The 13,958-nt window shown below is 40.7% G+C and overlaps 2 protein-coding genes and 1 pseudogene across 4 annotated transcripts in view; 1 reads left to right on the top strand and 2 right to left on the bottom strand.

The window, feature by feature from the left end:
* LOC140586333 (E3 ubiquitin/ISG15 ligase TRIM25-like) overlaps positions 1–13,958 on the top strand; it is a 189,788-nt pseudogene that overhangs the window by 10,002 nt on the left and 165,828 nt on the right.
* Positions 3,227–13,958, bottom strand: part of LOC111842465 (NLR family CARD domain-containing protein 3-like) — a 32,516-nt gene continuing 21,784 nt past the window's right edge. For all 3 annotated transcript variants that reach the window (XM_072708135.1, XM_072708134.1, XM_072708136.1), the window contains 4 exons: positions 5,993–6,166; positions 5,676–5,849; positions 5,523–5,569; positions 3,227–3,822 (listed from right to left, as the gene is read on the bottom strand). In XM_072708135.1, coding sequence (XP_072564236.1) covers positions 3,284–3,822; positions 5,523–5,569; positions 5,676–5,849; positions 5,993–6,166 — 934 coding nt within the window. In that variant the 3' untranslated portion in view covers positions 3,227–3,283. The remainder of the gene's footprint in view (positions 3,823–5,522; positions 5,570–5,675; positions 5,850–5,992; positions 6,167–13,958) is intronic.
* On the bottom strand, positions 7,113–9,192 carry LOC140586329 (protein NLRC3-like). The gene is made up of 2 exons (XM_072708140.1): positions 8,993–9,192; positions 7,113–8,836 (listed from the first exon to the last, which is right to left on the bottom strand). The coding sequence occupies exons 1-2, from the start codon at positions 9,177–9,179 to the stop codon at positions 7,113–7,115; spliced, it is 1,911 nt and encodes a 636-aa protein (XP_072564241.1). The 5' UTR covers positions 9,180–9,192.

The following is a 13,958-nucleotide window of genomic DNA, read 5'->3' on the forward strand; positions in this document are numbered from 1 at the left end:
CCGTGTCAGACAGAGACATGACAAGCCATCGTATTATTCAATGAACTGGAATAAATGGCAGCACAGCGCCCTCTGCAGTCTGCCATAGAGCAAGTCAGGATGAACAGCCGTCCAGGTTTCTCTCCCTGTGAACTTTATACAGGTAGATGTCTGCAGGCCTGGGAGCTTCCAGTGTGCAGGGATAGCAAACGATTTCTGAATGTTCACTAAAGAAATATCAATCATCCTTGTGAACCTCGTTTAGTTTAGACTGATTTATCTATGACTTTGAGTTTCTGTCACTTTCGCCCCTTTCAAACATGCACTGCCACCCAAATTTTTCTTGACATTCCCCAGAGGGGCTGTACATGTGAACACAAATGTCCGAATCAGTCGTACCGGACGGTAAAAGCAGTTTACCCTGCTAGCTCCTTAGTATAAAGTCGGGGTAATTTCTGATTGACCCCCATGTGTGAATGGAGCAGGAAATTGTCCAGTGTAGGATCACACACACGGATATGACAGGGCTGAGATTCCAGGCTGCCTGAGACAAGGCCTAGCCTGGCATGAGAGGAACTCGTTGGCCAAAGGGGGGTTAGTGACCCCACGCACACACACACACACACAGATAACAAGGGAGGCCAGCATTATGGCCCAAAGATTTAGGGACCTTCGGACGGCTGAATGGACCTCAAGGATAGGGGTCCCTCAACTTGGCACGCAACCCCCCCTATTTGTTCTTTGTTTAACAACCCCCCCTTTTTACATTCCTCTGTTGGCCCTTATCTGATCTTTGTGGTCCGTTAGCACTTCTTTGGCTTCTACTATTCTGAGCCAGGGGAGTTTGTTCTTTGATATCTCCTAAATGGCGGCGTCCTCGCTCTGCTCAAAGTGCTCCATGCGGATTGGACTCTTATCCGAACAAGACTGTGGCCATTTTGAACACACTTCCACCAAACGAGATTCACATTCCAAAAACTGTCACGCAAAGTGAAATAAAGTGGCCTAAAAATTGTCTGACCACACTCACCCCTTCTGACATTTACCCCCCCAAAGTGAAATCTGCCCCCACTCTCAGACTAGACACAGCCCCTCCCTAAACTTAAAAACCAGAATAAACATATTCACAATTCAATATTAATATCAAAATGAATCAAGCCTATATTAACAAATACTTTGAAATAAATTATTGAAAGCCATTTAAATGTTTACTTATTATTTCTTTGAGGATGACAAGAAATATCTTTGCAGGGTCAGTGAAAAGTTTGGAAACAAAACAAATTATTATTTAAATGCTCAGTGTATCAGTGATGTACTGTAACTGATATCATTTTGCAAGAGGCCAATAGCTCGTCACCAGAGGAAGAAGAGGGACGTCAGAGTAAGAATCCACCTTTCCATTGCGTTCAGGTATGGGGCGCCGTTTTTAAAGTTACGAAACATTTTTGTACTTGCCACTTTTTCAACATTTAGTGCAATTTTCTGACATTTAGCTAGAAGTCAATGGTGTTGTGGATCATCATATTTTTTGCTGTGTAGATTATTTGCACAATTGTTCATCATATATACAATGCTTCTTCATTACATATGGTGTCCAGACAGGTATGCAGCTGGACCCTCTAAATGAAGGATCATACTTAAAAGAAATCTGACCCTCACAAACGAATTTGAATTCTTGTCCAGCTCAGAGAGGAAGGGGGTCATGGTTACACATACAGCAGGCCAGATGGGGTAACACGTCTTTCACACATTTCTTATGGTCTGTATGAACCCACAGTGTATCATCACAGGCAACACTTGCAAGGTCTTCAGCATATAACCAGAACTCAGCTAGCAAGAGCTAAAAATCACTGAGCAGCTCAGCAGAATGTGCCAAACCAGCCCCGTTATAGCTTGTTGGGTTATTAACTGAACGGGTAGAACAAAAAACAGTATATTTCCTTGCTCCTTACTTCCGTTTTCTGTTTGCCAGATGAACATCACTAAACACATCACATGAAACATATCGCACGTTCGCGCGTCAGTATTTACCGACATGCGAACGAGCGACGCGTAGCAGTGACGATAATCTCAACGGATTACGGTCCTCGCGATTGGACCTGCCGTTTTGCAAGCGATTTCTTGCCATTTCCGAACAAAATATTCAGCAGCAGCATCTTACGAACTGCCGCCATCAGCTAAAGCATGGCGGGAAATATTTAAGGCCAATTTATACGATACTACTGATCCCCTTCTCGGCCCATTAAACATTCATAATTTATCGATGTTACAGTGGAAAGTGCAGATGATGTTGCTCCCGGCTGTGAAGCAACGCCATGTAATGCAGCGTTCTATAGCATCTAAGTGAGCCGAATTCGCCATATTGTCCTCAATCGCCCCTAACCTGCAACCACTTAGCGGGCTAATTTCGTCGTTACCGCCCATTTCTATGCAGATGAGCGTGGCGAATTTGCATATGTTCTCAACATTTAGAGTCTACATTTAACATTTACATTTAACATTTAGATATGTTAACATTTATATTTAACATTTATATTTATATTTAACATTTACATTTAACATTTAGATTTATATTTATATTTACATTGAACTTTTACATTTAACATTTAGATATAAGTTAACATTTAATATTTATATTTAACATTTATATTTACATTTAACTTTAATATTTACATTTAACTTCTTATTTACGTTTACATTTAACATTTATATTTGACATTTACATTTAATATTTATATATAGACATACCATTTATATTTACATATGATGAGCAATTGTTCAAATAATCTACACAGCAAAAAATATGATGATCCACAACACCATTGACTTCTAGCTAAATGTCAGAAAATTGCACTAAATGTGGAAAAAGTGGCAAGTACAAAAATGTTTCGTAACTTTACAAACGGCGCCCCATATTCAGGGGTATATCTGTATTGCTGCAATGCCACTGTGAGTGTTTTGTGGGATACATTCCATCTGATAATCTTATTCCTAAATTATTAACTGAGGGACCGCAGCGTCTCGCGTGCTGCGACCGACGGGAAACCCGCAGTTACCTCAGGACGGCAGTAGGGGGCGAACGTGAGGTTCAGCCGTCTGAAGTTAAACCGTATATTTAATGACAAATTAAAATGTGTTACGCTTTGTTTTTAATTACTTGTGTAATTATTTACTTACGTAGTAAGGACTTACTTCGGCTTTTAATGAGTCTATTCCCAAGTTTTAACGTGTTTTTTTGCCATGGAGAAGCAGCGACATGTGACACTCTGATAAGGTAAAAATGATTCCTCCAGCACACAGTGAGCTATCCCAGCATGCACAGCGACACGGAGGTGTTTCTATGATAAACCCAAAACCCTGGACAGAGGGGTTCAGTGAATGAGGAGGGGAAGCTGTACAGGAGGGTCAGTCCATCAGAGGAGACTCTGTAGAAGGACAGAGTACCAGCCGCCCAGTCCAGATACACTCCTACTCTGCGGGAACCTGAGGGCTTTATGGGTATGACAGTCCGTTTATTATTGTACCAGACAGAGTAACTGTCAGGAGAGTAGCTCAGCATCCATGACTTGTCATTGAATCCAAGCCTACAGTCAGCACTGTATCCTTTCCTCCCGATTCCTTTATAAGTCACTGCTATCCGGGCTCCATAACCACTCCACTCAGCCTCCCAGTAACAGCGACCAGTCAGACTCTCTCTGCACAGAACTTGGTCCCAGTAGTCAAATCTTTCTGGATGATCGGGATATGGCTGCCGCTCTGTCAACCATGTCGCCTTCCTGTTCCCCTCTGACAGAGACAGGCGGCAGCTTGCTGTGTTGGGGTCCAGCGTCAGCTGGCAGGAGTCTGTAGGCAAGAGGAAGAGCGATTAATCCCATCACGAAGCCCAACATCTCCATCATTATCACTGTCACACCTCACACACTCACTAACACAGAACTCGCTCCAATACACACATTTTATTCCCAATATACTCATGTAGCCGCCCGAGTCTGCGGCGCTCCGGCTGCCCCCTGCACTGTAAGACACGCCGAGCTGAGAGACTCGCTGGGGACCGAACTGCACTTTAGCCTGCGCTCTATTATTCTGTACGATACACAAAATATAAAAACGAAGCAGGAATTCAAGTATGTGAAATACCTCAGGAAATGTCGGACGCCCGCGCGACGCCGGCGAGAAGACGGGGCGAAATGCTGCGCGTGCTAAATTAATAGCCTTAATTACAGGTAAATAAAATTACAAACAACATTAATCAAACGTGTTAAACTTGAAATTATACCACAAAGAGTACCACTAGAAGTTAATTTGTCTTTACTTCAAAATAAAAACTTCTTTCAAACCACTTCGGACACATACCGCCTTCCAGCAGCGTTCAGCACCGACTAGTGATGTGTCTGTCGCGAACGACCCGCTCAAAAGATCCGGATCCTGACCAAGAGACATTTTTATAAAACAAAACATCTCCGTGGATCAGCGCTCCATGCTGTTCTGACTGTGACTGAAGTCTGTGTTAAGGGGGGGGGGGGGGGGGGGGGTTCGCGTGCTGACGGTGTACAGGTACAGAGCACGAGGGAGGGAAAGGAGGAGAGAAAGAGGGAGTGTGGTGCGCGAATAATAGGCAAGATGAGTGATAGTTGGAAACGAAGCGGCATTTGGATGCATTTTAATAGCTATGATAACTCAAAGGCACAATGCACAGTTTGCAAGATGAAGCTGTCATTTCGATCAGGATCCACAAACAACCTTCACAGACACTTAGGAACTGCGCATCCAACAGTTCAGATGGAAGGAAAAAGACAGGCTAGCGTGCCTGCTACTGCCAGAAGCCAGATCAGCCCGTCTAAGCTGAGGCACTTAGCCTTTCTGCCCCAAAGGAAATGTTAAAATGTTACACTGTTAGAAAGTTGATAGTTAGTTGTTAAAGTGGATAGATACTAAAACTGTTGGATGCTGGTGTTTTGCACGTTGTATTTTCTTTATAATTTATTGTAATTCGTTATTTATGTTATTTGACTGTTAATGGTATCAAAGACAAAAACAGATTTTCCACTATATAATGTTCAATACACGTGTAGTAGTTTTTGAGGTTTTTACATTTCATCTTTTTATACCAAATATGATGGTATTGACAAATTAAAAAGGTTTAGTACACATATCAATCATGCGTCATAACAGCGCTGAATCTGGCTGAGGCAGAAGTAATAAAATGAAGAGCCATTTGGGAGCCAGAAGAGCCGGCTCTTCTTGGTGAGCTGAGCCAAATGATCCAACTCACTAATAAGAGCCGAAATTCCCATCACTAGCGCAGACTAAGGAGACATTCAGTGTCACAGCCAGTTTGGGGAGATTACGGGTGCTGTTTTAGGACAATCCTAACAAATCTCAAAACAGTACTACTACAGAAGTTCCCACACTCCCATTGTTATTTAAGAAAATAGTCATTTTTAAACCCAAAAAAAAAGAAGAAAAAAAAACAATAATTATGTGAATGCTATCATGAAGTAGTATTAATGGTATTGAGCATAAAAACATGCATACAAACTTACATTTCTGGATCCCTGGTCTGGTCCTGCACTCTCCACTGTGGTCCACACTATATCAGAAGCAGAATGACATAATACTGCTGTATCCATTTAATTGTTGTACTTTCTCCACATACATGAGTCTATAGCAGGGGCAGACACACATTCTATACTCACATCAGTTTCTCCAGTTTACAGCTGGGATCCTCCAGTAGAGCAAAGAGCAGCTTCACTCCTGAGTCTCCTGGGTGATTGTAGCTCAGGTCCAGCTCTCTCAGGTGAGAGGGGTTTGACCTCAGAGCTGAAGCCAGGGAAGAACAGCCTTCTTCTGTGACTCTACAGAATGACAGCCTGCAGAGAGACAGACAATATCTCTCCAATAAATAAAAACACCTCACCACTATGAGTATTACTTTTAACTAACTAAATGTGACGACTTCAATAAAGATTTCAGTAATTACACATTACACTGTGGAATACCCAGTAATATTGACCTCAGTATCTCCAGTGTAGAGTGTGAATCCCCCAGTCCAGCAGAAAGCAGCTTCACCCCTGAATCCTGCAGGTCATTGTCACTCAGGTTCAGCTCTTTCAGCTGAGAGGAGTTTGATCTGAGAGCTGAAGCCAACACGTCACAGCATGTCTCTGTGAGTCTACAGCTGTCCAGCCTGGAAAAGGAAATGTGTTAAGATATAAATACATACACGACACACACAGGTATATCAAATTAAAAAATCAAAATAAACATTTTTAAGTACAATAAGACATGCAGCATATAGCTGAAATATCAGTTATTTTGTTGTTTCCTTGTCCTAGTCAGAAACACAAATAGTTTTTACTTGACATTCCCCAGCCGAGACGAACCTGCTTTTTAATGACCTTACAGGGTGAGTTACCCTGAGACTCTGTAATATCTGCATAAGTATTTTTATAAAGCTCTGAGCAGCGCTGGGGCTCAGTGATCAGCACTACAGCCGACCCAGGGGTTCTAGGGTTTTGGGTTCAGTTCCTGCCTGGCTATGTGTAAGTGTACATGTTTATGTGGGATTTGAATGTTAAGAAGAGCTTAAGTTTTTTTAATTATGTATTTTTATATGACTTTTGAATTGCTGACATCATGACTGAAATCCTTATTTTCTGTTTGCTGTATCTGAGAACCTGTAAAATTTCCCAAACACTAATCACACAATTACCAATCCTGTCAGATAGGGATGAAATAGTGAAACTTTATTTGTCCCCCTGGTAAAATACTGCTGTTGCCTCTCTGATCTTGCTCTCTCTGACACACACATACAGGTCAGAGCTCAGGGTTGGCCAGCATCCAACCCCCTGAAGTTGGGGGGTAAGGGCCTTGCTCAAGGGCCCAAAACCAGCATCACTCTGCCAGCCAGATATTTAAACCGGTGACCTTCTGACCACAGACACAGAGTCAAAACCCACTGAACCACACGCCACACTAAGAATGTTAAAAAATATACAAATCCTGCAGTATCCAGAATGAAAAAGAATTTCTGGGTGTCCATATAAATACACCCTAATTGTTCTGATAAGATATAAAAGCAGTATCATGAATAACATCTGTACTTCTTTAGCAACAGACGTATCTCAGATCACTTACAGAGCTGTCCTAGATTTCTTGATCACAGGCAGCAGCCTCTGAAGACCCTCATCTGATCTGATGTATTTCTTCAGATCAAACACATCCAGCTCCATATCTGACATCAGTAACACAAAGGCCAAAGCTGACCACTGTGCAGGTGAGAGGTCTGCTGCTGAAAGGCTTCCTGAACTCAGGTATCTTTGTACTTCCTCTATTAGAGAATTGTCACCCAGTTCATTCAGACAGTGGAACAGGTTGATAGTCCTTTCTGCAGATAAATTCTCCTGTATTTTCTCCATGATGTACTGGGCCGTTTCCTTAATGTTATGTGAGCTGGGTCTTGTCTCTCCCAATAGTTTTTGTAACAGAGTTTTACTGGAGTTTGTTGAGAGACCAAGGAGGAAGCGGAGGTAGAGGTCCAAGTGTCCATTCTTGCTCTTTAATGCCTGATCCACTGCAGTCTTCAGCAGGTCAGCTGATGAGTTTGACAGAAACACATATAAAGCAGCGAGATACTCCTGGATGCTCAGATGCACAAAGCAGTACACCTTCTCCTGATACAATCCATATTCCTCCTTAAAGACTTCTGTGCACACTCCAGAGTAAACTGAAGCTTCAGTGACATCAATGTTATTCCCTATCAGATCTTGCTCATAAAATATGAGATTGCCTTTCTCAAGGTTGTCAAAAGCCAGTTTACCAAGTTTCAAAAGGAATTCCTTGCTGTATTCCTTAAGCTTGGTTTCATAGTTTTTCATATACTTGTCATTTTTTAAACTCACCTGAAATATCAGGAAGTGTGTGTACATTTCAGTCAGAGTCCTTGGAATTTCTCCCTTGTCAGTCTCACTAAGAAACCTTTCAAGGACAGTGGCTGAAATCCAGCAGAACACAGGTATGTGGCACATGATGAAGAGGCTCCTTGATGATTTCACATGTGTGATAATCCTGCTGGCCAGACCCTGATCACTAAATCTCTTCCTGAAATACTCCTCCTTCTGGGCATCACTGAACCCTCGTATCTCTGTCACCTGGTGGATGCAGTCAGGAGGTATCTGATTGGCTGCTGCTGGCCGGGAGGTTATCCAGAGGAGAGCGGATGGAAGCAGATTCCCCTTGATGAGGTTAGTCAACAGCACATCCAGAGACGTTTTCTTTGTTACATCAAACCAGCTCTCATTGTTCTGAAAATCTAGAGGAAGGCGACATTCATCCAGACCATCAAAGATCAACAAAACTTTATACCTACACAGCTCAAAGGATTCAAGCGATTTCAGTTCTGGGACAAAGTGGTGAAGCAGATCAATCACACTGTATTCATCCTTAATCAAATTCAGGTCCCGGAAAGGAAGAGCAAATATGAAGTGAATGTCCTGGTTTGCTTTTCCTTCTGCCCAGTCAAGAATAACTTTCTGCACAGAGACTGTTTTCCCGATACCTGCGACCCCTTTAGTGAGTACAGTTCTGATAGGTGCCACACGCCTATGTAAGGGTTTAAATATATCATTGCACTTGACTGTAGTATCTTCTGTTACCCTTTTCTTGGATGCTGTTTCAATCTGTCTCACTTCATGTTCATCATTGACTCCTCCAGCTCCCCCTTCAGTTATGTAGAGTTCTGTGTAAATCTCTTTGAGAAGTGTTGGCTGTCCTTCCTTAGCTTTCCATTCAAATATACACTCAAATTTCTTCTTCAGATTACATTTGATTATGTGCTGAAACTGCAACAGAAGATGCCCTGAAATAAAATGAGAGCTTTTCAAAAAACATTTTTACTCATTTAAGCCAAATTAAATCAAATTAAATAAATGATAAACTGAAATCCAATACACATTTTTTCATAAACTCTTTTTCTGCAGTAAATCAAACACACTGAATGAGGTACAGCTCTTACTCTTCTCCAGCATGTCAGCGAGATCATTTTGCTCCATGGTCTTCAGGATGTACAGTGTGATCTTCAGAGCTCCCTCTCTACCACAGGTCTTCTGCATCTGACCATCACTGTCCAGGTCATTGTCCTCCTCCAGCTGAGGCTCAGAACATTCTGGGTCATTCTGATCCAGGTACTTTTTGAATTTCATCAGCTCATCCTTCAGAAACGTTTGAGCTTTTTCCTCCAGTAACTGAAATGAACAGTTACAGTTTAATTATTATCACTCCAGGCACCGTATCTTTTTATAACTTCATTTGTGAATTATGCTGCGTTCCATTTCAACTTGTAACTTGGAAATTCGGAGTTCCTAGTGGGAAATTTCAACTGAAGTCAGAATTTAATGTACTCTGAGCTAAATATAAGTGAATGAAGATGAAGGCCATTTAAACTGGGGCACATTAAATACAAGGAGTTATCTGGCTAAGAAAGAAACCCTGCTGTTTGAAACAGGTCCCTATTCAAGTGATTTCAGGTCCCTGGTTTTGCTAAATGTCTTTCTGACTTGCTGTACTGAAACGAGGTTAACTTGGGTGTGACGTCATTCCCAGCTCCGACTTCCGACCTCCGAGGTAAATTGAACGCAGCATTAGTTGTAAATATCTCTTTCACTACTTATTGTATACGTGTATCTGTGGAAGATATATGTCAATTTAGATAAAATTTAACAAAATATACTTAATAAATGCAAACCTTGAAGATGGATGATAAGTCTGCTTGATGTGGATGTAAATTACATCTATTCACTCGGTCCCTGTGAATAAAACACAAATATCCAACCATTATATTTCTATTTAAATAGATGTAACTGCGGGGGTGGCATGGTGGTGCAGTGGTTAGCACTATTGCCTCTTACCTCTGGGACCTGGGTTAAAAAATAAATAAATCATAGAACACAAACTATTTATATAATTATTTTGATTACAATAAAATGCATATCAATGCACCAATATACAAATTTTGCATGATTGTTGCCCCCCCCCCCCCCAATATCACTCCTGTTTCTCTTTTGGCTCCAAAAGCAGCTGGCTTAACCCCTAAGGGATTTGTTCTGTCCCTTGTTTCCAGGGTTAACACTAGACTGCCTGTAATACTCAGGGGCTTCCTGTCTCTAGCTGGGCTGCACCTCAGGTACCCAGCAGGCCCAGGCTCTGGTGTGACCTCTGGCAGCTCCGTAGGATCCTGTCCAGTGTGAGAGAAAAACTGACTAGAGGGGTATTTTGTAATCAGCTTTGAAACTCTATCTTTGTGCAACTAATGCAAAAGTACCTGAGTGTTAGGCAGCTGACAGCCAAGAATGTAAGCTTAAGAGAATTAAGAGTTAACCTTAGTGTAGCAATATGTGCTTGAACGTTGTGCTCATTAGATTGATGCATTAGAATGCAAGTTTAGAGCGTGTTTATCAGACAGAGCAGGAAAATCACAAAAGGCTACAGTGAGTGGGGGCTGCTTGCAGGTGGCCAGACCCATAAGTTACAGGCTGTATAAAGTACATATAAAATGCTGATTACAAAATATCCCTCTAGTCAATATTTCCCTCACAAGTGTTGTCCCTGGTCCCAGGTTCATAGACCCTTAGTCCTGTTTGTTAATTGTTAGTTAATTCCACCAGTGTCCTGTTTCCAGTGTTTGCTCTGATTGGTTGATTGTTTTCAGTACTCACACCTGCCTTTTGTTAGTCCCCATAATCTGTGTATTTTACTGCCTGCCTGTGGTCAGTTCCCTCACTTGGTCATTGTATCACATGCTGTTGATCCTGTGCTTTGTTCCTGTGTGTATTGGATTCCTGTGTAGTTATTTTCCCCTTAGTTCTGCTCCCTGGGTTGCTGCTCTTTACTAGTGTCCCCTGTGTTTTGTTGTTATGGCCTTTTGACCCCTCGTGGTTCCCTTATTTTCTGCTCTGTGTTTTGTTATAAATAAACCCCTGTCATCTTGGAGCCGCACTGTGGATCGTCATCCTTTCCTCGTCTGCACCATCCCCCGATCCCATAACAACTAGCTAATTAGTAACAGACACTGTTCCATTAAACATGTTCAAACTGAAGCCTCAGTCTGAACAGAGCTAAGGAGCCCATGAGAATCTATTTATTATCAAAGCAGAAACATCCATCCCAGAAGACGACAATCTATTGTCCAGTCATGCTTAATCAATACAGAGCAGTAGCTTTTTCCAACTGCATGCTGAGGATTGACATTTAAAATCACTTTTCAATCAACCTTCTAATTCCAGCTCACAAGAAGTCAGTCTTTACAGTAATCCTCATCCTTTTACCTCAGATATGATTTATACAGAAGACAGACAAAACTTCAATTTAAAAATTCAAAGACAATGGCATTTGCAAAAGTAAAAATACTGAAAGTTGAAGTTTTTTTTCTTGTAGCTTGTTTTTGCCTGTATGTCTTTTGACTGAGAGTCTGAGTGTTTTAAACAATGTTTAAATGTATATTTACCTTTGATCTGTAGGAAAACGTCCCTCTCTGAATAAGATTGGTGGGTCCATTGACCAGTCACTGTTCATGGAAACACAGCTGGGTACAGGTGAGCCTGCTCTCTCCATCAGGACACTGTGGACAGTGAGAGGAAAGATCCTCATTATATAAATATAACCCACATACTGTGGACAGGGTCACATTAAATCTTCAGCTGTTTAACCTTCTGCTCTGTCTTCATGTACTTTGATATGCTATGAAGCTCTTGATGCAAACATGCTTGTTTACATTTAGCTTTAATGTGAAATAAAGTGTCTCAACTAAAATGAAGATCCCAGTATGAAAGGTTTAGTATCATAGTTACAGCCTCCGTTGCTAGACTTACCTGTTGTTGCTTGATATCATATAAATTTAGCCTTAAATGGGGTTCACCATAATAAATTTCACCAAGTTACCAAAAAAATTTTGCCAACCAGCTACTGGACAGAATACTGATAACATGTTATGAATGGTGCGGAGTGCGGAGACCGAAAATATAAACTTTATTTTAGCATCTTTAGAACATCATCTCGCGCCCCAAAGATGTGAAACATTGAAGAATCAGCGCTAGGTGGTAGCAGAGGACGGCGTCCAGGGAGTACAATTAAATTAAATTAAATTTAATAAATTTAATTAAGGATAAACATAAATCATCTACTCTACGGACCTGAATCAGTTAAGTCTCGAGGAAGTGAATTAAGTTGACAGATTACTCTCTCTATCGAGAATGCTGGAACGTTTATTTTTTATGACCGTGTGTAAAGCAGTACAAACACACAGGTTCTGTCTTACCTCTTAGTTCTCTTTGTTTTACACTCCACAGGGGGGGTCATTTCAGAAGCAGCTCCCCCCATTTTTGTGCCGATCTAGACCAGATGACTGATGCTGGGGCCTCTATGAACACGAAGCGTAAATAGTAACATACATGCATAATATCTAGTAGCTACTTCATGCAACGGGTGCGGCCGCTATATATAGATGTGTTTTTATATATATACGTACATACATATATATACACACACACATGCATATATATGTCTGAGGTCTCCCAGGATTGGTTTGAGAAACGGTATATAGCATGGAAGTAAATTTGTGTCATCACAATTTGAATTTTATACGCCACTGACCATCGAATAGGAGCAACTTTGAAATGATGTCTTTGTATTTTTAACCTCGTATTTTTGCATGTGAATTCGGACCATCGAATTTCCGATGCATATTTCCAATACATAAATATTCAATGTTAGAATTTCGGTGGCATATAAAGTTCAAATTGTGATGACAGATTTACTTCCATAATCCGCTCTAATATATATATATAATATAATCCAAAATATAACTTATTTTATTTTAAGGTGCATTTGTTGACTAAAATCTTACCTTGCAATACAGAATCTTATCCGCGTTTCTCGACAAAATGGAGAGTCTAGGATTACAATATTTTCGCTTTCATATACAAACTGGAAATGCTGCATATCAAACGCGGGAGCGGTCTAAGCAGAAATGGGCACGGACTCAGTGGCCCGGCGTAGGATTTTTGGGGATATTATCCATGCGACTTAATAACAAGTAACAATAAGAGAAAGGGGACAAGCTCCCGCCGCCACCTAATTCTGTCATGACGCACATTTTGCGTTATACTTGTACATATAAAACTCGGTTCTGCAGTGACACTTAAATAAATAATACAAATAAATCATTATCACTTTTCACATTTTCCGCCGCCATACGGCTGCTTCAGGGACATTATAAAACGCTTAACGTGAAAAAGCTTAATGTGGTTTAATGTACCAAAACAGCGACCAATAATCACCAAATTTCTCACCGACATATTGGTCATAAAGTCTTTCACCTTTTCTTTGCAGTCACTTCAGATTAATATTTTATTAGTGCCACTAAATATCTAAAACAAAAATCTTTGTTCGGAAAACACAACAGTACTCAGATGTTCCTAGGAAATGAAAGACATACCACTGTTATCTTTTCTGGTGGAAGTAGAGTAAATTATTATGCAGGCTGATAGCAGTTCCCAAACTTTTTCATATGACTGTATATATACACACAATGGTAATTATATATACATTATACATATATGCAAGAATATTACAACAATTGTAATAGTTATATTATAAAAATTCATCCAACAGCCACTTTCAAGGTTCACCTTTCAACAGTCAACTTAAAGACTATTTTAAATTTCTATTTTATTAGCAGACCACCGTCACAGCCTATATAACATATATTGCAAATAAATACTTTTGTAAGTGCACAAAATCATCTGATGATTCAATTGTTGCTTGACCCGACTACCACAAATGTCTAATGTGTTCAAGCTGAATCAGTAAATGTGGCATTTTGACTGGGAATGAACACTTTGCAACACAATATGGGTTGAGAAATCTTCAGGTCATTCACAGTCCTTATTCAATATTCGATTCAATTTATTTGTATAGAATATTCT

The sequence above is a fragment of the Paramormyrops kingsleyae genome, unplaced genomic scaffold (genome assembly GCF_048594095.1).
Source record: "Paramormyrops kingsleyae isolate MSU_618 unplaced genomic scaffold, PKINGS_0.4 ups39, whole genome shotgun sequence".
Taxonomy (NCBI): Eukaryota; Metazoa; Chordata; class Actinopteri; order Osteoglossiformes; family Mormyridae; genus Paramormyrops; species Paramormyrops kingsleyae.